Source organism: Rutilus rutilus (genome assembly GCF_951802725.1).
Source record: "Rutilus rutilus genome assembly, chromosome: 11".
In the NCBI taxonomy this organism is placed as follows: Eukaryota; Metazoa; Chordata; class Actinopteri; order Cypriniformes; family Leuciscidae; genus Rutilus; species Rutilus rutilus.
Window position 1 is genome coordinate 2,180,132 of NC_140216.1, and position 25,658 is coordinate 2,205,789.

Consider the following 25,658-nt stretch of genomic DNA (forward strand, 5'->3'; position numbering starts at 1 on the left):
TAAATAATCATTTTTAATTAATGACAATGACATGTAGAAAGTGCATGTGCAACATGTACATCAGGAAACATCCCTAAAAAACCTCGTCTGTGTCCTCGACCCGCTGGAAGGTGGAGTCGTTCTCCAGCTCTGGGGAAGCAGGAGGCCTGTGCTCCTCAGACTCGGGTTGTTTGGTTCTGGTCGGGACTGGAAGCGGTTCAGAATGGAGCAGTTCAGTGGGATCGAGGTCTGCGGTCACATGGGCACGCGGTCGGGCGGATTTAATCCTCATCCTGCGCTTCAGGTCCTCCTCTCTCTCCTAAAAACACATGCTTTTCTTTAACGAATCTTTACGAAACCAAATACAATAAAGATGCAAGATTTCATCTTCCCCTGTCTGGTGTTTAAGGACTCTTATTTTGATATGCATTTCTGTTCCCATTGTTCCTGTGTTTGCCTTGTTGCCATAGTTATCCTTGTTTGTTTACACAGTTACCATAGCAACTCATTACCCACACCTGTTCCTGGTTTCAGCCCAGTGTTTCCTCGGTTCCTTGTCTGGATGTTACGTGTGTGCGTGTGTTTTCAGTTTTCTTTAACCTTCCTGCCTGTGTCTGGACTACTCTCTCTCTGCCTGGATTTACTTTCATTGTGTCTGCTTAAATAAACGTGTTTGCTGCATCTGGATCCCACTCTCTCTCTCTCTGTTTCTCTCTCTCTCTCTGTTTCTTTCTCTCTGTCTCTCTCTCTCTCTCTCTCTGTTTCTCTCTCTCTCTCTGTTTCTTTCTCTCTCTCTCTCTGTCTCTCTCTCTCTGTTTCTCTCTTTCTCTCTCTCTCTCGAATATTGAGAATTGCTGCGCTTAAAGCAATAACAAAATTGTGGAGAAGGCAAGTATCCTTAGTTTCAAATAATAATCAGCGTTAGTTTCCAAAGCACATTCTGAACATATGAAATTAAGAACAAAAGACTTTTTGATAATTTATGTCTTTTTATATGTCAATTCTTTTTATATTAATAAAAATGATTGATTTTTTTTCTTCATATTCCTCCCTGGATATTGCATGAAAGGGTTTATGTATAACCTTAATGTGCAAGACATAAATATGTGAAAACAAGTTAATTTTCATTTGGGAGATGTAAAAATAATTATGACTTATTAAATAATAATTAAATAATAATTAATTAATAATTATTAAATCTATTTATTTATTTTTTGGTGGTGGGTCTTAATAAGGAAAAACAAGAAATACTGGGAGAAAGAAATTGTATCCTTAATTATCCTTAAAAAACCTTATTGTATAATTAAATAAGAAATTTATTAAACAGAAAGACATAATAAAAGTATAAAAACAGATGTTTTAACCTCTGACATCGAGAGGGGATATCTGTTTTTAATGACCCTACAAGTGCAGTTAAAACGTCAAAATATGAGCAAAATGTACAGTATATATATACATATTTTAAATATGAAGGAAAAACAAACACTAAACTCGGTTAAAGTATTTATCGGAATAAATGATTTGGCAAAAAAAGGCAAACTACAGCTTATACAACATATTCAGTTATTAAATATCATTGGTTCTCTCTTGTGTTCATTATTACTGTGTATGACAGCCTGGACAAAAATGATGTTACACAATTTGGCATGATTCATTGCATTACTAGCAAACAATTGACTCAAGCAATATGCTTGATTAAAGGGTGAAGACGCCAGTTTCCCTAGGCCGGACATCACTGTTGGCCACTACTGTACTAATGCTATACAGTCTAACTTCAGGTGATCAAATACAGCACTGAACATTAGTGATTTTAAATGCATAAAAGGAAGTGAATAGTGAATGTGATTTAGTTCTGCGTCACCTTTCTCCTCTCCTCCACCTGTCTCATCTTCATCTCAATGTCTTCCTTCCTGGTGACTTCTTGTTCTTTGAGAGTTTTCAGAGACTCGAGTCGAGCGGGTGGTTTGCTCCTCGGCTTCCCAGCCTCGTCCATCTAACACACATTAGACATGTTTGTCCCAGTGGAACAGAAGTGATCACGCATACGCATACACACACACACACACATACACACACACACACACACACACACACACTCTCTCTCACAAACACACAGACACACTCACACTCACACACACGCACACATATACTGTAGATTTAAGTAGAAATTACTGTAATTTATTATGCAAGAAAAAGGTTTACTACGAGAGACATGGAACTAGCACATGAGATTGGTTGCCCGGAACAACAGCCGAACGTACAGTTCAGTGCGCATTATATCAAAATGTGAATGCCACAACTGACCAATCAGATTCAAGTATTCCAGAGAGTCTTATAATAATAAAGATGATTCCAGTAATGATTAAAGGCATGTATTAAGTGTACCATTAAGTTTACAAACAATGTGAGTAAAAAAACCCATGAAAAATCAATACAGAAAAGTCCTTCATAAGAGAGCCCTGTTTTTATGGACTTGAGAGTGTTGAAGTTAATCGGAGAATCAGCAGCATTATTCTTTAACATACTTAATATTTTAATATTTAAACTTTAAATCCCTTAAAAATCTGAAAAAAAGATCCACACACGAAAATTGGCCAAAAAGCTCACAAGATTTTATAAATAAATATTCCACAAATAAAGTGCAAGACGTTTCAGGTTCAACCCTTCATCACTACAAACTTATTACCGTAATCAATGTAATATATCGGAACTTTATCCCATATACATAAATAGACTACATAATTATACATACATATCACAACAACAACTACATCATCTACTCAAAGCTTTGAAAATTCTTTAAAATTCCTCAAACTTTAGATCCGTTACCATGATGTTGTAGGCTTCTCCACTGCCGCCCCGCTTCGGCTGAGCAGGAATGATTCCCTGATTCAGCAGCTGCTCCAGGATCTCACTGGACTCGGGTCGGTCTTCGCTTCGCTGGGCCAGTCCAGGACTCTGGGCTACATTTCACACACACAAAATCAATATTAGATTGAGCCTTTCCTCCGTATTTTCTAAGGTTGTTGCATGCAAAACACAATGCTATTAATCAGCTTCCCTTCACTACCTGTCAAAAGTTTGGGATCGGTAAGATTTTTTATGTTTTTAACAGAAGTCTCTTCTGCTCACCAAGACTGCATTTATTTGATTAAAAATAATAAAAAAACAGTAACATTTTTGAAATATTATTATCATTTAAAACAGCTGTTTTCTATGTGAATATATAGTGAAGTGTAATTTATTCCTGTGATCAAAGCTGAATTTTAAGCATCATTACTCCAGTCTTCAGTGTCACATGATCCTTCAGAAATCACTCTAATATGATGATTTGATGCTCAAGAAACATTCATTATTATTATCAGTGTTGAAAACAGTTTTTTACATTTTTATTTCAGGATTATTTGATGAATAGAAAGTTCAAAAGAACAGCATTTATCTGAAATCGAAAGCTTTTGTAACATTAAACAATAGTTTGGGGTCAGTAAGAATATTTATATTATTTTTGGGGGGAAATAAATAAAATAAATCAATACTTTTATTCATCAAGGATGAATTATATTGATTAAAAGTTACAGTAAAGACATTTATAATGTTACAAAATATTCTTTGGTCTCAAATATCAAACGTTTTTCAACATTGATAATAATAATGAATGTTTTTTGAGCATCAAATCATCATATTATAATGATTTCTGGAGGATCATGTGACACTGAAGACTGGAGTAATGATGCTGAAAATTCAGCTTTGATCACAGGATATAAATTACACTTTACTATATATTCACATAGAAAACAGTTATTTTTAAATTGTCATAATTTTTAACAATATTACAGGTATTAATATATTATCAAATAAATTTAGCCTTGGTGAGCAGAAGAGACTTCTTTTAAAAACATTAAAAATCTTACCGATCCAAAACTTATGACTGGTAGTGAACGACCAGAGTTGGCCAGCAGTTTTTGGTTAAACTAGAGTGAGATAACATAAGCTGTGTTGTTTCCTAACCTCGCAGCGGTGGAAGGAGTCCAGGAACAGATCCGGGGAGAGCAACGGGCTCTCTCGCATCCAGACTGACCCCGCTGTCTGTGGTCCTTTTAGACACGGCGGATTCACCACGGGATCCTCCCTGAGCCACAGCAAACTACATAACATAACAGCAAAGTCAGATATCAGTTTGCATAGAACAAAACACTGCCAGTCTACATGGACTCTTAGCCTAGTTAAGCTGGTTTTAGATGGGTTTGACTTGGATAAGATCAGTAAACCAGTGTGGCTGGTTGCATAAACTGCTCTTAAAAGTTAGTCATGTAAATATCTTCTTAAAGATTGGTCCTAACTTTTTAAAGTCAGTTACATAAAAAGGTAGATCGGTCTAATTTTAATCAAATAAAATAACAATTAAAACTGATTACCTCTTGTCTTGCTAATAGTTGGTCAAAATAGTTCTTAAAGGGAAAGTTCTCCGAAAAATGTTAATTCTGTCACCATTTCCTCTCCCTCATGTTGTTCCAAACCTGTATGAGTTTCTTTCTTCTGCTGAACGCAAAATAAGATATTTTGAAGAATGTTTGTAACCAAATAGTTGTTGGGCACCATTGACTTCCATAGTATTTTCCCCCTATATTCCGGAAGTTAACTGTAGCCCCACAACTGTTTGGTTACAAATATATTTGACACAATTGTTTTGATTAAATTTTTATTTTTGTGTGTCTGTCCATATTTGACACATTGTCCCAATTTTTTCATTAAAAATGTAAACCCAAAGGTTGTGTTCGTCCATATTTGACACATTGTTTCAATTTTTGAATTAAAATATTTAAACCCAACGGTTGTGTTTGTCCATATTTGACACATTGTTTCAATTTTTGAATTAAAATATTTAAACCCAACGGTTGTGTTCGTCCATATTTGACACATTGTTTCAATTTTTGAATTAAAATATTTAAACCCAACGGTTGTGTTCGTCCATATTTGACACATTGTTTCAATTTTTGAATTAAAATGTTTAAACCCAACGGTTGTGTTTGTCCATATTTGACACATTGTTTCAATTTTTGAATTAAAAATGTTAAACCCAGCGGTTGTGTTTGTCCATATTTGACACATTGTTTCAATTTTTTTATTAAAATGTCAGACCCAGCGGTTGTGTTTGTCCATATTTGGTTACAAACATTCTTCAAAATATCGTCCGTTGTGTTCAGAAGAACAAAGAAATTCATACAGGTTTGGAACAACTTGAGGGCCACAGAATTTTCATTTTTTGGGTGAACTATCCCTTTAAGACACAGTGGCTAAGTTTATGGTGGTTGGCTTTCATTGGCTTTAATTATTCATCTAATAACGACAATATTAAATATACCCAAAATCAAAGTTGTGGGGAAAAACATAGCTCTTTATCTTTCAACAGAGGCTATTATATATAACCACTGTCGACTCACTCATATTCCCTTCATTATGAATTAATGAAATCATTTTAAAGCCTACCTCATTTCCGTCCAGACTGCTCGGTTTCACGGGTTCAACCACCGTGATTTTGGAGCTCCCGCATCCCATGTTTATCTCTCAGGATTGCGCGCGCTCTCGGTGCGGATTCTATTCGAATACGCGTAAAGTTCTTAAACATTCCAACACATGATCCACGAGCGCGCGAGTATCGTCGTCACGGACTCTCTGCGTTGCTACGGTTCGTTGCTACAATAAATCTGACCCTGTTCCAGAGGTCACGTCACCTGTGATGTTGCCTTGGCTCTGTTCGCCAAAAATAAAAACACAGGTTTATTCTGGTAATTGATTATTAGAACAAACGTGTCATCGAGAGTTAATTAGTCACTCGTTTATTTCATTAGAATTTTTACTCATTAACTAAATATCTGAACAAGACACTTTTTTCTTACTATTTTGTGTTTTTTAAAATAAATAAAACTTTATTAGTGGCAAAACTGTTATGATCCTTTTTTTAAATTTAATATTCTATAGGAATTTCAGTTTGTCTTGTAGGATCTTATTTGATTTTTAGAATCTTATTGGACATTGTCATATTTTTAAATGGAATATTTCAAAAGTTTGCATTAGGCTATTAAATGTATTTATTTATTAATTAATTAGGCTATATATTGCTAATATAAACTAATTATAAACAAGCTGTAAAAATACAATAGGCTACCTTCTGTTATATTTTTTATTTTATAATTTATAATTTTTACACAATAAACATTGAAATAAATATTTAAATAGTTGATTTATATATGTTTGCATAGCTGTAAAAAAATATTATGATGCACTTTCATATTTTAAGATTGAAGTTCTGCATTTACACTCTTAAAAATAAAGGATTTTTATTGGTATGGGAACCTTTAACATTCATGGCACTTCATTTATAGTGGATTTTTTCTGTAGATTTTTATAATGTTCACAAAAAAAGGGTTCTTTTTTAAAGAATGTTCACTGAAAGGTTCTTCTGCGGCATTGCTGTGAAAATCCCCTTTTGGAACCATTATTTTTAAGAGTGAATGATGGGACAAATGTGAAACAAAAATCTGTCTATATAAGGCAAACGCTGCAAAATTGATGGTTTCTGTACAGTTAAATGCTTCCAAACACACAGAATATTTGTTTACAAAGCTCAATCAGTTTCTCTATGGGCAATTTACTGTGGATCCCTCGGCAGCCTGGGAACCAATTAGATGTAATAATGCCACATAATAGACCACAAGAATCCCAGTGGACATGCAGCTCACAGGCAGTGTTTTAATTTCCTTTTATTTGCTGCATTTGGCCATGGCTTGACAGATCATCATTATGTCACCTAGACACAGATGCAAACATACCAAGATATCCTTTGGATGACTAATGAGACTTATTGCCATGCAGCACTCAAAGATGCAATAAAATGTAATGTATTTAGTGAATATCTACTAGATTTTAACTAAACAAACAAACCTTAATTTAGTTATTAATATAAATAGTACTGTCAAGGAAAAATATGCATTAAATGTACTGTATTAAAAGAAGCCTTCATAAATACATATAAATAAATAAATAAATACATTATATTTAATAAATATAATAATTTATTACAAAATATAATTAATAACATATATACATAAATATACATTTAATATAGGCTACATGCACTTTTAATGGCACATGTATAGGCTTATAAATGTGCCAATACAGCTTCTTGAGTCCTAAACTGAATTTTCAATTTGTTTCAATTTTGTTCAAATTTTCAGTTGTTTCAATTTTTAAATTAAACATTTAAACCCAACATTTGTGTTTGTCCATATTTGACACATTGTTTCAATTTTTACATGAAAATTTTAAACCCAAAATTTGTGTTTGTCCATATTTGACACATTTTTTAATAAACATTTTAAACCCAACAGTTGTGTTTGTCCATATTTGACATATTATAATTTTTTTTAAATACATTTTTTAAACCCAACGGTTGTGTTTGTCCATATTTGACATAATATTATTAAAAAAAAAAAGAAATTCTTAAACCCAACTAATGTGTTTGTCCATATTTGACACATTGTTTAAAAATGTTATTAAAATTTTAAACCTGTTGTGTTTGTCCATATTTGACACATTGTTTCAATTTTTAAATGAAAATTTTAAACCCAACATTTGTGTTTGTCCATATTTGACCCATTTTTTAATAAACATTTTAAACCCAACATTTGTGTTTGTCCATATTTGACCCATTTTTTAATAAACATTTTAAACCCAACAGTTGTGTTTGTCCATATTTGACATATTATAATTTTTTTTAAATAAAATTTTTAAACCCAACGGTTGTGTGTCCATATATGACACATTGTTTTAATTTTTGAATAAAAATGTTCATTGTTTAAATGTTTTACTTAACATTTTAAACCCAACGGTTGTGTTTGTCCATATTTGACCCAGTGTAGAATTTTTTTTTTTTTTAAAGCGATTAGATTTTTTTATTTGATTTTTTAGATTCAGATTAGATTAAACTGATTTAAACTGGTTTGAATCAGAACGTGAACTTCTTCTGAACTTCCCCATCATAAACCCGAGCAGATCCGCTTCTCGCGCGCGCGCGCATTGACGCCAGAAGATGGTGGTGTCGCTCCTCTTTCCTCCAGTCAACAACACCCACAAACCCTGAACAACCCCGCCTGAAATAAAGCCCTGCAAATGAGAGAAGCTCTTACAGCCTCCTGCCTTAACCCAGCCAATGAAGTCGACTGAAACAGGGCGGTGTGAGCGACTCGACACACTCAATTTGTGAAGTTCGGTCAGAGATTAAACTGTTGCGAGACTCAGTTTGGATGAGACTCACCATGGCGCCCAGTCAGGGGTCCAGGATGCTTAGTAAAGATGATGCGAATTATAAACTTCACTTCCGGATGATTAACGAGCAACAAGTGGAGGACATCACCCTTGACTTCTTCTACAAACCGCACACCATTACTTTACTGACGTTCACCGTCGTCAGCATAATGTACTTTGCGTTTACGAGGTGAGTGAACGGAACACACATCACGTGACTGACAGCATCTTACGAGTCCAAGTCATTTCAGTTCAAAAGGGTTAAATGGTATAATGATGTTTGTTACGATGTTGCCAGAGCTTATTTATGCGACTTGAGTAACAGTGTTGACTCAAAATCTAAGGGTATTTTTAATCAAATATTATATCAAAGCAAACAAATTTCGGAAACTTCCTCGGCTCAAATTTAGCATTTTGTACATATTTTTTTCTGAAAAAAGACATATATATATAAGTAGTGATGAAAGCCAAAATATTAAATGTTATGGCTGGACATTTACTGAGTAATTCACTATTTTGGAGAGGGGGGTCAAAATGACAATTTTCACATGAGATTTGGAGCCAAGATTTTTTACCACTAAAAAATGTGTGTACAATTTACTCATGGAGCCGCATTAAGATCTCCATATCTCTGGCCTTGAACCATACAGGGCCTTTAAAATGAAGATACCCAAAGACAAGTTTGTTAAGAACCAGAATCTAAAAGGATATTAAGATATCTTTAATACTTCTTGAGTTACAGCCAAGCAAACTTGGGGCAAAAAACCCAAGAAGTGTTTTTTTTCCATTTTTGAACTGTCACCGTTGACATATAACGCAACAAAGATTGATAAAGTCAACAGATTTAACTAATAGACCCTCCAATCTCTGTGTAAAAATAAAATAATGATTCTTACATCTTTCTATAGTAATTTTTACCCCCCTGTAATTTGGCTCCAAATCTCAGGTGAAAGTGGTTATTTTGACCCTCCTCTACAAAACGGTGAATTACTCAGTAAATATACATCCATGACATTTAATATTTTGGCTTTCCTCTTCATTTATGTATTTCTTTCACCAGAACAAAAATGACACGGAATGAACCACTAGTATCTCACAATAACACTGGTCTACATTATTCTCCATTCATTTGCCACGCCAGTAAGTCTGGTGACAGTGTGTGAAAGGTGACATTCATGACGCCATCATGTCTCTGATATGTTATCTGTACCTCATGTTTTATTGTGGCAGGGATGATGGTTATCCTGATAATAACCTGCGTGTTGGTCTCCTGCTGGTCGTCTCTTTCTTTCTTGTTATCAGTATTCTTGCATTCCCCAACGGTACAGTCATTCTCCGTTTGCTTTAAACAAATAAGATACAAACACTGTTTAACTGAGTGCTTTCATTAAAAGGAAATTCTTTCTTTATTTACTCGCTCTCATATCTTTTAAAACCCATTTGACTTAATTTCTTCCATTGAACGCAAACACAAATATTTAAAGCTGAATATCCAAGCTTCTCAATGAAAGCACAAGCATTTACTTAAAAATAGTAAATCATATAGATATTCAACATATTTGATGGCTACTTTTCCCTCGTTTTATAGGTCCTTTCACAAGACCACATCCTGCAGTATGGCGCATGGTTTTTGGTGAGTCTTTTCTTTTGTGTTCACTTATCAGCATCTCTGTTGATTTAGCCTCCAGTGTCTTGACTTATTGGTGCTTTTGTCAGGTCTCAGTGTCCTTTACTTCCTCTTCCTGGTGTTCCTCATCTTCCTGAACCTGGATCAGGTGAAGACGCTGTTGTATTGGCTGGATCCCAATCTACGTTACGCCACACGAGAAGCAGATATCATGGTGAGCTTAGATATGGCTTATTTAAATATTTCATCACATTGTTTTTATGCCAACAATAACAAAACTCTGGGCAACTCAGTCATTATTTATTCACAAAGAGCACCTGAGCTTGTCTCACTTCTCCACTCTGTGGTTTCTACCATCTTTTATCTTGTTGAGATATGTTACTCCGGGTATTATTTTCCACCATGGATCCTTGGCTTTGATTGGAGTTTCATAATAACTCTATTTACATAACAAGATAAACAGAGACTCTTGCTGTGATTCATAATTATTGAACATGTAGCCTAGGGAAGTCAAACAGAGTTCACTTTTTCAGAGTTCACTTTTTCAAGTGTTTTTTCCATTCATTTCCCCCATAGGAATTAAAAAAAAAGTCTTCGTTAAAGCATTATAAGCCATGATGCACCAAACCAACCAGCTACAAGCAGAATTGCAAACTTTGATTTGAAGCAAAAAAAGTATTTGAAAATCAGACAGAAAAACGAAGTCACAAGATTTAACGATTTTAGTGAGGGAAAGAACTACAATTCCACAAAGCATTGTGATCGAATTAAAAACAATAAATAAATATAAAACTACTCATTTAAAATGTTTAAGTGTATTGCAAAATACTATATATATATATATATATTTATATAAATCAATCAATATATATATATATATATTTTTTTTATATATATATATATATATAAAAAATATATATATAAATATATATATATATATATATATATATATATATATATATATATATATATAAAAAAAATATATATATATATAAATAAAAAAAATATATATATTTATATAAATAAATGTTTAAAGCGAAGCGAGACTTTACATCATTCACAGTGTTTCATGGGGGTGGGCGGAGCTAAATAACTCTTAGCATGTTTTGCTTGTTGCGACTTTCTGATTGGTGGAATTTTCTGTACAGCATCATGGGTAATGTAGTTTTTCACCACAAATTCCATAGTTAATGTGATTATTTTAAAAACTGAGTTGAAATAGTGTGGGCTGTAGGTGTGGGTAATACCATTGTTTAACAGCCTCATTGCACACAGTAGGTCTGTCTTTAAAGGTTTATAAGTTATCCTTAAAATCAATTTCCCTATAGAAAATGAATGGAGGAGTTTTTTCACTGTTGTGCTCTAATGAATAAATAAAATAAATAAATAAATGAGTGTGCATAAATAAATTATAAATATATAAAATAAATAAATCTCACTGCAGTGCTATTTTAGTTTTTATTTTAGTGTAATACAGTTTTATTGATATTCTGAATTATTTTTATATTTTTAGTTTTCATTCATAAGTTTAGGTTTTAGTCATTTCTTTATGTGCTGTCATTTTATTAGTTTAATTATTTTAAAGTTTAGTTTAAATTTATTCTTCGTTCAGTTTTAATTTCAGTTTGTTTTAGTTTTTATTTATTTCCAGGTAATGCTTCAACTTTAGTGCCAAGGCAACATTTCTCATTTTAATTAGTTTCTTTTTTAACTAATGGTTATATTTTATTTCAGCTTTATTTAAACAAACAGAAATGTCTTTAATGGGTTTAGTTTCAGTTCACAAAAATAACCCTGGGTCAGTGTCACATAATCCGAGATTTCCTGCATAATATAATCTTTGTCGACGGCTCCATGACAATCGCATTCATTTCTACAGCCGATCGTGGTCACGACATACTTAGATTAAGTCTGAGCTGTGTAGTTTAATACCCTCCCTTATTAAGTGTGTGTGTTTCTAATCCAGTGAATCATGATTAATTATTGTAAGCTTTCTGTAAGAGGTTTCCACAGTCTGGCTGCGGACGTTCAGCCAATAGGATTATTTGAATCTCTGTCCATTGACATCAGACACCATGTCCTTCACTGTCTCTCACTGTATCTGATTTTTACCAAGGGAAAGACAGCTTGACACTTAAAGGGATACTTCACCGATTTGCATTAAGCTTTGTATCAGTAGAAACCCGGTAGTATTCTCGAATGACCGTGCTTCCCTCCCTTATGTCCCCGTGAGACGAGAGATTTCTGTATTGTGTGTCTGGAAAAAAACCTTAGATGATGCAAAACTCATCATTTAGCATCTGAGGCTTTTCTGTCCAGAGGTGAGAGACTACAGCCAGTAGGAGGAGCTCGTTCCGCATGTCTTCAACCCGCCCATAGGGGGATCTCACGATAAAACGCCGCCTTTTCAGTTTCGAGTCGACTAGTAGCCTAGTTGTATCATTTCTTCCGATACTGCCCTCTGTAACCGGTAGGCGTGACTTGGGAGTGGCCTCGTAGGGCAGCGAAGCAAGTGCATTCTGGGAGTTGTAGTCTTTCATCCACATGAGCCAAAAATACATTTTCTGGCTTTTCTCAGTCTAGAAGGCACCAACTTCTAAAATAATTTCACATTTCTACTACATAAATGACCCAATTTAAATACACATTCATCTTTCCAGCGGTGAAATATCCCTTTAAGGTCCTTGCACACTGAGTCTGAAATTTTGCGTTATGCGTTTTTTCGTATTCGTGATCAAAACACCTCTGAAAATGCTTGCTACGGATGCGAAAAACGCAGAAAATTTAACCCGATCTGAATTTTTTCATGACGGACGAAAGTTTCGGAGACAGTGTGTAAACGTGATTGACACAACCTGAGGTCGTATTTATTTTTTAATGTGCGCAAATTTCGGACTCGGTGGCCAAGGACCTTTACTGTACATGTATTTGACTTATTATTTATTTATTTATTTATTTTAATCCCATTTTATTTACAGGAGTATGCGGTAAACTGTCACAACATCACGTGGGAGCGCATCGTGAGTCACTTTGACATCTTTGCCTTTGGTCATTTCTGGGGTTGGGCGATGAAAGCTCTGCTCATCCGCAGCTACGGCCTCTGCTGGACCATCAGCATCACATGGGAGCTCACAGAGGTAATGCACTAATGTTTTTGAAAGAAGTCTCTTAAGCGGTCTGCATTTATTTGATAAAAAAATACAATAATATTGTGAAATATTATTCCAATGTAAAACATGTGAATATATAGTAAAAGTATGTGAATATATAGTAAAAAACATTTCTATGTGAATATATAGTAAAATGTAATTTATTCCTGTGATCAAAAGCTGAATTTTCAGCATCATTACTCCAGTCTTCAGTGTCACATGATCCTTCAGAAATCATTCTAATATGATGATTAAGAAACATTTATGATTATGAGCAATGTTGAAAACAGTTGTGCTGCTTAGTATTTGTGTGGAAACCGTGATGCATTTTTTCGTGATGCATCTTTTGTAACGTTAAAAATGTCTTTACTGTCACTTTTGGTTGGTTTAATGCGTCCTTGCTGAATAAAAGTGGAATATTTAGTCTGTCTGTAAAGGCTTTTTGGATTTGATTTTTAATTTGACACCATGAATGGGTGGGTGTCTTTCCCAATCGAATACCTTGGAATTAAGGACTGATTAAGCAACTTCCTCATAACTCCATACTTAGCAAGAATTACTGTAAAGGAAGTATGACAAAATGTTCTTTGACTAAGAATGCACTTAATAAAATATAAAAGGTAAGCCCTGATCATTTTTATGTATGACTATGAATACTGATTGAGGCAAGCTTGTTTAAAGTCCCCCTGTGGTGAAAATCAAGTTTTTAATGTTGTTTATGTGGCTATGTGGTGTTTTTAATATGCTTTAAGACAAACCATGTGTGAATTCATAAGTCGACACCATTGCTGAGTATTTTCTCCTTAAAACTGCAGTGAACCAAAGACAGTCTCAAAAACACGCTTTGAAATCGCTGGTGTTTCTGACGTCACAAACTACCTTGTAACCAATCAGATCAACGTGTGATCGTCAACCAGTGGATCTCTGAGCTGAGTGAGTGAGTGAGTGAGTGGAGGCGGGGCTCATTTGCATATTCATAGAACCGCGCATACTAAATTAGCCAAGGGTGTCGAGTTACATTCAAACTATTTTAAGACATGCATCATTTTTTTTTTCAAGGGAATTTTTTTTAAATATGTCATTTTGGTGACAAAAGATGAGTTTTAAGGGATACAATTATTGACTACAGGGGGACTTTACTTCCAGACGCTTATGAGTTGAAACCAGACCTCATTATCACAATGCACAATAGTGTCTCAGAGTTGAGCGGTGAAAACCACCTGGATTGCTATAGAGGGCATAACACAACCTGTTGCTTTATCTGTCTCTCTCTATCTTTCTTCCTCATTCAGTTGTTCTTCATGCACCTCCTGCCAAACTTTGCAGAGTGTTGGTGGGATCAAGTCATTCTTGACATCCTGTTGTGCAATGGAGGAGGCATTTGTCTTGGCATGACTGTGTGTCACTTTTTAGAGATGCGTACCTACCACTGGGCCAGTATCAAGTAAGCTCTTTTTACCATTAATCTGTGTCTGAAACCAACACTTGTAATAGGCTTGATATATAAATATATATATATATATATATATATATTAGTGTTGCAGAAATGACACTCACTTAAAGTCCCCTGTCGTCAATAGTTTTATCCCTTAAAACTCATCTTTGGTCACCAAAATGACATATTAAAATGTATTTTCCTTAAAAACAAATTCTTCATGCCTTAAAATAGTTTGAATGTAACTCGACACCCTTGTCTCATTTAGTATGCGCGGTTCTATGAATATGCAAATGAGCCCCGCCTCCACTCACTCACTCACTCAGCTCAGAGATCCACTGGTTGACGATCACATGTTTTTGAGACTGTCTTTGGTTCACTGCAGTTTTAAGGAGAAAAAACTCAGCAATGGTGTCGACTTGTGAATTTACACATGGTTTGTCTTAAAGCAGATTAAAAACACCACATAGACATATAAACAGCATTAAAAGCTTGAGTTTCACCACAGGGGGACTATAAACCTTAATGTTATTACCTATACAAAATGAAAGCTTATGAGAATAATTATTAAACTTATGCCAGGAGCAGTAGTTACACACACCCACATCGACACCCTCCATGATTGCATTGTGCTCAGATATAGAGATTAGCTACCTGTGTTAACTCCAAACCTGTTTTGCACTACATTCTTGTTGTATCCGGAGATCCAGGGTTCGAAGGTCACTGGGGTAGTGCACTACTAGGGTGTTCAAGTGTCTAGGATCATGCTAAAGCAGTGGTTTGTGTGTTTTGAATGTGTTTAGGGATATACACACCACCACAGGCAAGCTGAAACGGGCCGTCATGCAGTTCACTCCCGCCAGCTGGACGTATGTGCGCTGGTTTGACCCCAAATCCTCGTTCCAGAGGGTGGCTGGAATCTACCTCTTCATGATAATATGGCAGGTGTGCCAAGCTTCAGCAATACACATGATCTAAAACATAAAAAGTATCAAACTTTTCTGTTGATGCTACGTTTAAGTTCAATATGTCACGCATAAACGCCACAAACTTTCCTCTAAGCCACAATGTTCAACGTAGGGTGCATTTAAATTATAGAATCATGGTGGGAAAAAAATTGGTATTGATCATAATCAGGATTTCATTATGATTATTGACAGTGAAATTTATTTTGTGCACATTTTTTGTACTTTTAAAAAGAAACATTTAATAATAATGCTGGATAGAAAGCATATGAGGCTACAGGTTTGTGCAGCAAAACTACTTGTCCCGTCTTTCAAGTTTTTAAATCTACGGATCAGAAGTTTGGGTTCAGTAAGATTCTTTTAATGCCCTCCTACTCTCTACGGCTGCATTTATTTGATTAAAAATACTGTAAAAACAGTACTATTGTGAAATATTATTACAATATAAAATGTAACTTATTCCTTTGATCTAAGGGAAAAAAAAGTATTAATGATCCCAAATTTTTGAACGCAAGAGTTGATACCTAACGTCGTGTCCTAACCAGACGCAATCCAAAATCACAGCCAATCAGAAGAGTGTGTGGGCGGAGTCTCTCTGCAAGCGCACTGCACTCACAGCCAATCAGAAGAGCGTGTGGGCGGAGTCTCTCTGCAAGCGCACTGCACTCACAGCCAATCAGAAGAGCGTGTGGGCGGAGTCTCTCTGCAAGTGCACTGCACTCACAGCCAATCAGAAGAGCGTGTGGGCGGAGTCTCTCTGCAAAGCGCACTGCACTCACAGCCAATCAGAAGAGTGTGTGGGCGGAGTATCTCTGCAAGCGCACTGCACTTGCAAACAAATGGATAAATACATACTCAAACTCATAAATAGTATACCATTTTAACATTATTAAAATACATACTGAGTGACTGAAACAATCTCTGTCATAGAGCACAGTTGTGCACAGTCTGAATGTTCTTGTTTTACTTTAATTTATTTTCAGGTTATGAGGTGAATTATCCATGTCGCTTTCAGTACAGTTATAAAGGTCACGAAAAAATTATTTTCATACTCACATTAAACCCTTTTAACATTAATTAAAGCCTATAATCAGTACCTGAGATTATCATTGCCACACTTTGTATGTTGTTATTTCAGCCGCAACGTCACAGAAATAGAAAATTGCCCAATACATCCAGAAGGATGTAAACAAACAGCGCCGGTCGTAGATCACATATTCAGCATTTATGCATTTTGGGGTTTTGCTCACTTTTTTCCTCTTTCTTTTCCCTTCCAACAGCTCACAGAGTTGAACACGTTTTTCCTGAAGCACATCTTCGTGTTCCAGGCCTCTCATCCTCTCAGCTGGTGCCGGATCCTCTTCATCGGGATCATCACTGCCCCCACAGTGCGGTAATGTTCAAATACCTTCATCTGTGTTCCAGCATAATCCCTTGAAACAAACCTTTCTCTGAACTGGCACTTCTCACTCCACCAAACAATATTAAAGTGGTCCCATTATGCTTTTTTTCCATGTTCATCTTTCTTTAGTGTGTAATGTTGCTGTTTGAGGATGAGAAAGCTCTGTAAAGTCTTTCCACCGGGAGTTTTCTCTATATCAGTGTCAGTGTTTCTGAACTCCCTGAAACGCCTCCAGTGTAGTCTTGAGTTTCTTCCGGAACGAACACGTCACAATATTCCTCATTTAAATAATTAATACGCAGAATAAAGGGGCGGGGCCTGTTTGAGTTAATTAGTAGTGTGTTAAACTGGCAGTTATGGTAAGGGGCGGGACATTTCCCAAACACACTCTAACGCTCGACCAATCACAACACACTGCTCCAGCCGACCAATCAGAGCACAGTGTGCTTTTCAGAAGGAGGGGCTTCATAGAGACAGAAACTAAACGGGTGCGTTTCCCGAAAGCATCGTTAGCCAACTATGGTCGCAAGTTCCGTCATTATCAGCAGTTTAACGAGTCGGTGTTTCCCGAATTCCCATCATTCTAACGAACATTCGCAAAGTTGTGTGTTTGGAGCGACAGATCTCGACCTGTGTTTAGAAGCAGAGTTTCTAGTTTGCATGACAAGTGGACTCAATAAATCCTTATCTTGAGCAAAATAAGAAAGCTGACATTCAGTGCAATCTGTATCTTTTTTTTAGGATACATACAAATGTAATTTACGCCTTTTAGTTTGTCAAGAGATTTAAAGCGTCGTTTTTGAAGTGCGAACGAGCTCTAGTGTGTAAGAACGAGCCAATGATTGAGTCCGGAAATAAAGCAAAATAACTGAAATAAATGAGAAATAGTCCTCAGATTGCCATGTCTGTAATTTATAGCGAAACATCTAGCGTTAATTAGATCTCAAACAGATTCATTAAAAGAAGTTATTACTCTTTAATAATAACATGAGAACAAGAACTGAGGATCATGAGAAAGCCTGTTCTTTTATTCATGGAGATTATTATTGATTTATAGTGGAGCGTGGTCCGATGATGATTTCCATTCTTTCATATGTTCAATTATATTAAATAAATACATCCCACTGTGGATAGTGAAGTTTGGCAGGTGTTTATACATCCATTGTACTGTTCAACGCCAGAGGTCTCAAATAACTTGTCATTTGTATTTAGGCAATACTACGCATATCTAACAGACACCCAGTGCAAAAGAGTGGGAACACAGTGTTGGGTGTTCGGGTAAGTGCATGTTTATTTATCTAATGCAAAAATTCTATGAAATACCTGTCGACACAAGGATTTTTTTATATTTATAGTTTAGGCGGTAGGTTTTCCAGTTTGGATGTTTTGGCTCTTAAAATCATCAACAGACGATGACTTAAAAGTATAGTTAATAAAAAAATTAAGATTCTGTCATCATTTATTGTTTCAAACCATATCTTGAGAACATAGAAGATATTCTGAATGTTTTACATTGGCGATGATAGTCATGTTGATTTGGACCCCATTGACTTTCATTCAATGGACAAAACAGTTGAAACGGATGAAGGAAAGTTCGACAGGTTTGGATCGACATGACAGAGTTTTCATTTTTGGGTGAAACAGATGAAGTCTGTGTCATATAATAATTCTGTCTGTTTAATTGGGAACAGATTTTTTGATTTACACTGGTATAGATACAGAGACATTTAATACATAGCATCAGTTTAGGTTTAATAACTATTGACTTCCATCTTTACCACAGCTGGTTTTGTCAGAATCAGCTGATTTTCATCTTGTTTACCAGACAGTCTTTCTTTTCCCATTCGATTCTTAACAATGGGTGTATTTTCTCCAGGTCTGCCAGATTATTCCTACATAGTCTGGTGACTAGAGTTAACAAACCTCACTGTTGTGTTTGTAAATCCTATCTAGAGGTTTGTAATATGTTTAGTAGAAAGTATTTTTATTTTTATTGAAAGTTTTGTGTACAAGACATGCAATACCACTAGAAGTATTTGATGCATTTTTAATAGACAATAGTTGTCAAACTAAAAATGAAGGTTCTGTCATCATTTACTCACTCTCATGTCGTTTAAAACGTGTATGACTTGTTTCTTTCTTCTGGTCATTTTTTTTTATTTATTTTTTTTGTCTACATAATAAAAGTCACTGCTGTTTTCAACAGTTTTGCTCAAACATTCTTTAAAATATCGTAATATTAATGTATTTATTTGTTGGCATGCCATTTTGTGTCTTAGTTTTCAAAGACGGTCGTACATTAAGTGCGGTTTAAGTGTCCTAACACTCTTCGGGTCACTGTATTAGTGCTTTAAAACTGTTTGCGTTTACGAGTCTGTGATTCTGTTCTTCCTCATAGAGCCATTGCTTTCCTGGAGGCGCTGGCTTGTGTCAAATTTGGACATGACTTGTTCTCAAAAACACAGGTTCTTTATGTGGTCCTTTGGCTTTTGTGTTTGGTGAGTGTTTTTTTCTTTTATTCATAATTATTTGTTTATATAAATAAGAACAAATATTATATGCATATTATCTTTTAAAATGCACCTTTGTTTTAGAGCCGTGTTTCTTAACAGATATTGAATCCTTAACAAATACTGTCTATGTTCTTATATACTGTGACTGTGCATCGGTCTGACTATACATGACACACTGAATGTTTACAGATGAGACTTTGTGTGTTTCTGTAAACTATATACAGTGTCTGAGATCACACTGAGAATCTGAATTAAATAATCTAAGAACAGGGGTTTTCAAACTTCTTGAAGCCACGGACTATTACGTATGAGTCTTCCCGTTGCCACATAATAATCATGTTTAAAGATCAGTAAAACATGTTCTGGAAAATTTACATACATTTACATATCTGTATCCTTTTGCAAAAAAATGCTTTTCTTACTTTCCAGTCCGAATATTAAAAAAAATATCTTAAATCAAGATGCATTTACTAAAGTAGTAAAATGCCATAAGATATTATGTCTTGTTTTCTGGGGAAATAAATCAAAATTAAGTGAGTTTTTGCTTAAAACAAGCAAAATGATCTGCCCATGGGGTAAGAAATATAATCTTGTTTCTGTTTGAATATTAAGATTATTTTTCTCACCCCATGGTCAGATCATTTTGCTTGTTTTAAGCAAAAACTCACTTAATTTTGATTAATCCTCCCGGAAAACAAGACATAATATCTTATCTAATTTTACTCATCTAGTAAATGCATCTTGATTTAAGAATGTTTTTGGATATTTGGACTGGAAACAAGACAAAAATACTAAGTAAGAAAAGCATTTTTTGCAGTTGTGTACTGTGAGATGTAAAAACCTGAAGAGAAACATAAAATATGACAGTCATTATTCTCCGAGTTTGAAAACCCCTGCTTTATAATATTCCAAAGTACGGAATTGTTGCATTACATTTAGAATTCTTCACTATTTGGTCCTTTGTTAATGAAATAATAAGCAAATGACTTGATCATGTGCAAGTGGGACAAACCAAATACTAAGAAACTAATTTTTCACTTTGGCTTTTTGCTTAAATTATTATGCAGATAATATATAATTTGGATAACACTTTATTTTACAGTGTCATTGTTACATGTTACATGTAATTACTGTAGTAATAACTAAAAATTATGCATAATTACATGCAATTAACCCTCAACCAAACGGTCATCTAAATCCTAACCCTATAGTAAGTACATGTAGTTAATTATTTTTACTCAGCACTTAAATGTATAATTGCACTGTAATGACACCTTAAATTAAATAAAGTGTAACCATAAATTGTATTGTTATAACTGAAATAATTTTGTGTTGTTGTTTCTCTCATACATGCCACCTTCCAGGCTTTCCTTACTCTTCTCTGTCTGTATGGGATGGTTTGGCACGAGCAGAATTATGGGAAGAGACTGAAGGTAAACACCATAACATGATATGCTGAGCGATGCCGAAATCCTCAATGAATCAGTGGATTCTTCATCAAGAATGTAGTTCTATGCTGTCAACTGGTCAGTCACAATTTCACTAAATTTGCATAGAGAGAGGAAGCCACAATGATGCATTAATGATAATTTCCCTCTGGGTTTTAGTGGGTTTATTTCACTGTTTTGTGCTGCATATCAAATGTTGATTAATTGATCTCTTAACCTTCACAGAGTATTACAGATTGTGACGACAGCAGCATCATTGACCTGTCAAATGCCAAAGGTAACATACAATCTGATAACACACACACATACATAAATGCATGCATATATATATATAGTACAGGCCAAAAGTCTGGAAACATTACTATTTTTAATGTTTTTGAAAGAAGTTTCTTCTGCTCATCAAGACTGCATTTATTTGATCAAAAATACAGAAATAAAATGTAATATTGTGATATAATATTACAATTTTAAATAATTGGTTTTCAATTTATTATACTTTAAATGATCATTTATTTCTGTGATGCAAAGCTGAATTTTCAGGATCATTACTCCAGTCTGTCACATGATCCTTTAGAAATCATTCTAATATGATGATTCATTATCAAAGTTGGAAACAGTTCTGCTGCTTAATATTTTTTCATAACCCGTGATACTTTTTTCGGATACTTTAATGAATAAAAAGTAAAAGAAGCAAATGTTTTAAAAATAGAAATCTTTTGTAACAGCAATATACACTACTGGTCAGTAATTTGGGGTCAGTAATTTTTTTTTCTTTCTTTTTTTGAAATAAATCAATACTTTTATTCAGCAAGGATGTGTTAAATTGATAAAAAAGTGATAGTAAAGAAGATTTATATTATTAGAAAATATTTTTTTTATTTTGAATAAATGCATTTTTTTTTAACCTTTTATTCATCAAATATATTAGGCAACAGAACTGTGTCCAACACTCATAATAAATCAGAAATCATCATGTGATAGACTGGATGTCACATGTGACACTGAAGACTGGAGTAATGATGCTGAAAATTCAGCTTTGCATCACAGAAATAAATGATAATTTAAAGTATAATAAATTGAAAACCAATTATTTTAAATTGTAATAATATATCACAATATTTTTCTGTATTTTTGATCAAACAAATGCAGGCTTGATGAGCAGAAGAAACTTCTTTCAAAAACATTAAAAATAGTAATGTTTCCAAACTTTTGGCCTGTACTTTATATTCATTTAATTTATTTGTCTATTTATTTATTTATTATTTATCTATTATTTTATTTTTAAATTAATTAATTAATATTTATTTATTTGTATCTATTTATTATTTATTTGTTTATTTTCATTTAATTTATTATTATTATTATTATTATTATTATTTATCTATTTGTTTATGTAATTTAATTTATTATTTATCTATTTGTTATTTATTTATTTTGTTTTATTTTTTATTTAATTAATTAATTAATTTTGATCTGTTTATTATTATTTGTTTATTTTAATTTCATTTGTTATTGATCTATTTATTTATTTGTATTTAATTTATTATTATTTATCTACTAATAATAAGTTACTTTATATTAGTTATATTAAATAATAAATTATTTAATTTGTTTTATATTTTTATTTATTTTATTATTTATTTGTATCTGTTTATTATTTATTTGTTTATTTTAATTAAATGTATTGTTACTATTATTATTTATATATCTATTTGTTTATTTTTTATTCAATTTATTATTATTTATTTATTTGTTTGTTTATTTATTTTATGTTATATATATTTTAATTTAATTATTTATTTATCTATTTGTTATTTATTCATTTATTACTATCATTAGCAGAGAGAAGCTCAAGTAGAAACTCCAGTTCATCGAGGAGAAGAAAAGGAGGTTCTGGAAAAAACAAATCAATCAATGGATCAAGCGGCAAGAAGTGAACACAGGACGATGATCCTCAGCGGACCTGAACACACACACACACACACTCAAGCGGTGAAAGAACGAGTGTGTCATAAACGGCAGAAGAGAGGGACAGCGGTGAGCAGGCTGATACACCGAGGACACACTCCTAGTACTACACTAGTTTTATTTTCAGAGCACTTGGAAGGACAGAAGGACTTGTGGTACGCCAGGTGTAGTGTACATGACACGGCACACACTCTCTACTGGCACTGATGTGGATTTCATATGTCTGAAGTGAATGTTTGCAATGGCAGCGTTATTCAACTTCTGTTCTTATTACAAATATTGTTCATGCAGAACAAGCCCCTGTCTTAAAGTTTGCACATTGTTCTGCACTTTCCCTGTAATCAGTGAATGTCTTTTGACTCACACATACCCTATGCATTGATCAGGGCAAGAAGTTTATGCAACATTTGATCATATGCATAAGAACAGAAGCTCTACTTTTGTGAATGTATGCACTTGTTTTAATGCAGTGTGATCTTGGCACAGATGTTTCAGCTTTTCCAGCCTTAAATGTCCTCTTTTAAATTAAAGCTGTGTAGAAGGAGAGGCATTTACATTAAGAGCTGTTGAGTTATTTAAATATAATATGATTCAGCTTTTTTGGCAACATGAAAAAGCGGTTTATTGTAGTGTCAGTTTATAGTTTTCTTATTTTTACTTAAGATTATTTATCATCATTCCTATGTGAGAATGTGCGGTCATGCATGAATGATTTTAGACCCATAATGTGTTCTCTGTGAGGCCTTTAAATGACTATGCATTGCACATTAACGTTTGCAAAACCCACATTTAATGAAACCTGTTTCTAAAATACTTTGTGTTGTTCCTAGTCACGAGTGAATTTTTTTTTTTTCATGGGTTACTAATACTAAATGGTAACAATATGATTATATTAAGGTACTATCATGTGTTTGTTGTTTTGCCTTATTTAATTTTTTTGCATTACATTTTTCATGGACCAAATTGTGAGCAATACCCAAACTGTTAACTATGCAGAATCCAATAATTATTTAAACTAAAAGAGACTGCATGTTTGTCAAACTTGAACCTGCCACCGCACTATTCTCATATCTGATGATTTCAAACCTCTAATGTGATCATATGGAGCAATGATTACATTTTTGTTTGAAAAATGTAGTTTTTATCAGTTTATATGAATGGTTGGACAGTAAGAAATGTTATTTTCACTTTCTTAATACATTTATACCGTATCGTTGAGTAAAATTTTCAAATAAAATACAGAATTGAAGTGGGTTTGCTTCTTATTAATTGTATAATTATTATTTGAAGTCCTAGTTTGAGGAAAAATGTGTTAAACCTTGTCATTTCGAAATAATTTTGCGCTGATACTGGCTTGCTTATCTTACTGTAAATGTAAAAAAAAAAAAAAAAAAAAAATTTGTATTTAATATAGTATTTAGTATTTATTTTATGAAGTATTTAAACCTGATTGGTTGTCAAGAGTCTTGTTCCAATATGGATGTTGACCCAAAAGCTCGTGGAATCAGTTTCACCAAATATTTATGACTTATTGGTTACAATCAATCTGATATAAACCTAAAATTCTCCCTACATTTTATTTTATATCATTATACATTTTTTAAATAAATGTATTTTTATCTATTTATCGTTCATTTATTTTCTATTAATCTATTTTTATTATTTTTATTTGATTTTTAAATTATTTAATTTATATATTTAATCTATTTAGCATTCATTTATTTAATTGTATCTATTTGTTATGTATTTAATGTAGTATTTATCTTTTTTTATTTTTTTTTTATTTTTTTTATTGTGTTTTTAATTTTCACAGAGAGAAATATTTCAGAACTAATATCGCCCTTCTTCATAATTTATCCAACATGCCATTAAAGAAATAAGTGTAATAATAATAATTATACTATAATAATTATTATAGTATCTATTTATGACTAAAGTCTGATTAAACTCAGAATTCACGTTTGAGCTATAACTCTGTAGTTTATCTTGTTGAACAAAATCTGAAAGTGTCTTCACGTAATGTTTACCACAGACTTTTTTTTTTTACTCATATCCGCCTGAAAACCCCAAAACATTCCCGAACTTACGGTCACCGTACGAACCATATCAGATGTCCTACAAACTGACGTCAATATTGAACGCATTTGTGTATATCCGAACTCCATTTCCCACAAACCCCAGCGCCGAAGTGGCTGACGGTATATTGGAGAGCTGCGCGGTGACAGCGCGGAGCGCTACTGAGCAGACTCAATCTAGTTAGCCATGGCGGCGACAGGAGGAGGGAAAATCAGATCAAGAAGATATCACATCGCTTCAAAACCGTATGCCAAAGGCAAACAGGTAAATAAAACGAAGCCCTAGTCGCCACGACAAGGATTTTAGCAGTTGTTAGCTTAAGCCGGACCGGTGGTTTAGCGGCGCGTTGTGTTTTTTGTAAACAGGAGGCATTTTGAGGCCTGTTTCAGGCCTGTTCACGTTCCTTCAGCAAACGGTCTCAACGCTGTCACCGCAAAACCGTTAATTAATTTGACTGAATACACACAGCCGTTCGGCGTGGAAAATACTCGAAAATGTGTTGTTAGAGAGGAAAAATTTGAATGTATTTTACTAATTTCAAACAACCGCGTGAACGTGTTTCAAACACAACACGTTAGCCGTTAGCTGCCGCTCGCACCGGCGGCGAACAGCAGTGCGCACATTTAAACAAACCTAAGTGCATTTAAACAGCATTGTGTTATGGTTACCCTCTAAATAAATAGTTCTTTATACTCTGACGCGTATGTCTCCATTTAACATTATATGAGGCTAACTTGGGCTTCGGAGCACTTTCGTCCGTTTTCTTTACTTCTATTTCATGTCTAAGTCGAG

At 34.0% G+C, this 25,658-nt stretch overlaps 3 protein-coding genes across 8 annotated transcripts in view; 2 read left to right on the forward strand and 1 right to left on the reverse strand.

The window, feature by feature from the left end:
- The window catches only part of stmnd1 (stathmin domain containing 1), a 6,670-nt gene extending 1,033 nt beyond the window's left edge, over positions 1-5,637 (reverse strand). Inside the window, exons 1-5 of the mRNA XM_084423255.1 lie at positions 5,467-5,637; positions 3,988-4,123; positions 2,809-2,942; positions 1,841-1,972; positions 1-298 (exon numbers count right to left, since the gene is read on the reverse strand). The exon at positions 1-298 is cut by the window's left edge and continues 1,033 nt beyond it. Coding sequence (XP_084279381.1) covers positions 74-298; positions 1,841-1,972; positions 2,809-2,942; positions 3,988-4,123; positions 5,467-5,535 — 696 coding nt within the window. The 5' untranslated portion in view covers positions 5,536-5,637 and the 3' untranslated portion in view covers positions 1-73. The remainder of the gene's footprint in view (positions 299-1,840; positions 1,973-2,808; positions 2,943-3,987; positions 4,124-5,466) is intronic.
- A 2,409-nt stretch (positions 5,638-8,046) lies between these two features.
- ptdss1b (phosphatidylserine synthase 1b) lies at positions 8,047-24,044 on the forward strand. 2 transcript variants are annotated; one of them, XM_084423247.1, is made up of 13 exons: positions 8,047-8,473; positions 9,514-9,605; positions 9,872-9,916; positions 10,000-10,124; positions 12,889-13,047; positions 14,352-14,503; positions 15,298-15,439; positions 16,740-16,852; positions 18,074-18,139; positions 19,260-19,359; positions 20,739-20,807; positions 21,048-21,099; positions 22,662-24,044. In XM_084423247.1, the coding sequence occupies exons 1-13, from the start codon at positions 8,283-8,285 to the stop codon at positions 22,757-22,759; spliced, it is 1,404 nt and encodes a 467-aa protein (XP_084279373.1). In that variant the 5' UTR covers positions 8,047-8,282; the 3' UTR covers positions 22,760-24,044. The 2 variants fall into 2 exon arrangements, with proteins under 2 accessions (XP_084279373.1, XP_084279372.1); XM_084423246.1 differs by having other exon boundaries at positions 8,060-8,473; positions 22,665-24,043.
- A 925-nt stretch (positions 24,045-24,969) lies between these two features.
- Positions 24,970-25,658, forward strand: part of nup153 (nucleoporin 153) — a 34,757-nt gene continuing 34,068 nt past the window's right edge. For 3 of the 5 annotated variants that reach the window (XM_084423374.1, XM_084423377.1, XM_084423376.1), the window contains exon 1: positions 24,970-25,130. In XM_084423374.1, coding sequence (XP_084279500.1) covers positions 25,053-25,130 — 78 coding nt within the window. In that variant the 5' untranslated portion in view covers positions 24,970-25,052. The remainder of the gene's footprint in view (positions 25,131-25,658) is intronic. The other 2 variants (XM_084423375.1, XM_084423378.1) reach the window with 2 other exon arrangements.

Bases quoted from the DNA above. Each gene is read 5' to 3' on its own strand.
- ptdss1b (XM_084423247.1), top strand. From the start codon at position 8,283: ATGAGACTCACCATGGCGCCCAGTCAGGGGTCCAGGATGCTTAGTAAA. The intron at 9,917-9,999 runs GTGAGTCTTTTC...TGCTTTTGTCAG, and splicing joins AGTATGGCGCATGGTTTTTG to GTCTCAGTGTCCTTTACTTC. The intron at 10,125-12,888 runs GTGAGCTTAGAT...TTTTATTTACAG, and splicing joins CACGAGAAGCAGATATCATG to GAGTATGCGGTAAACTGTCA.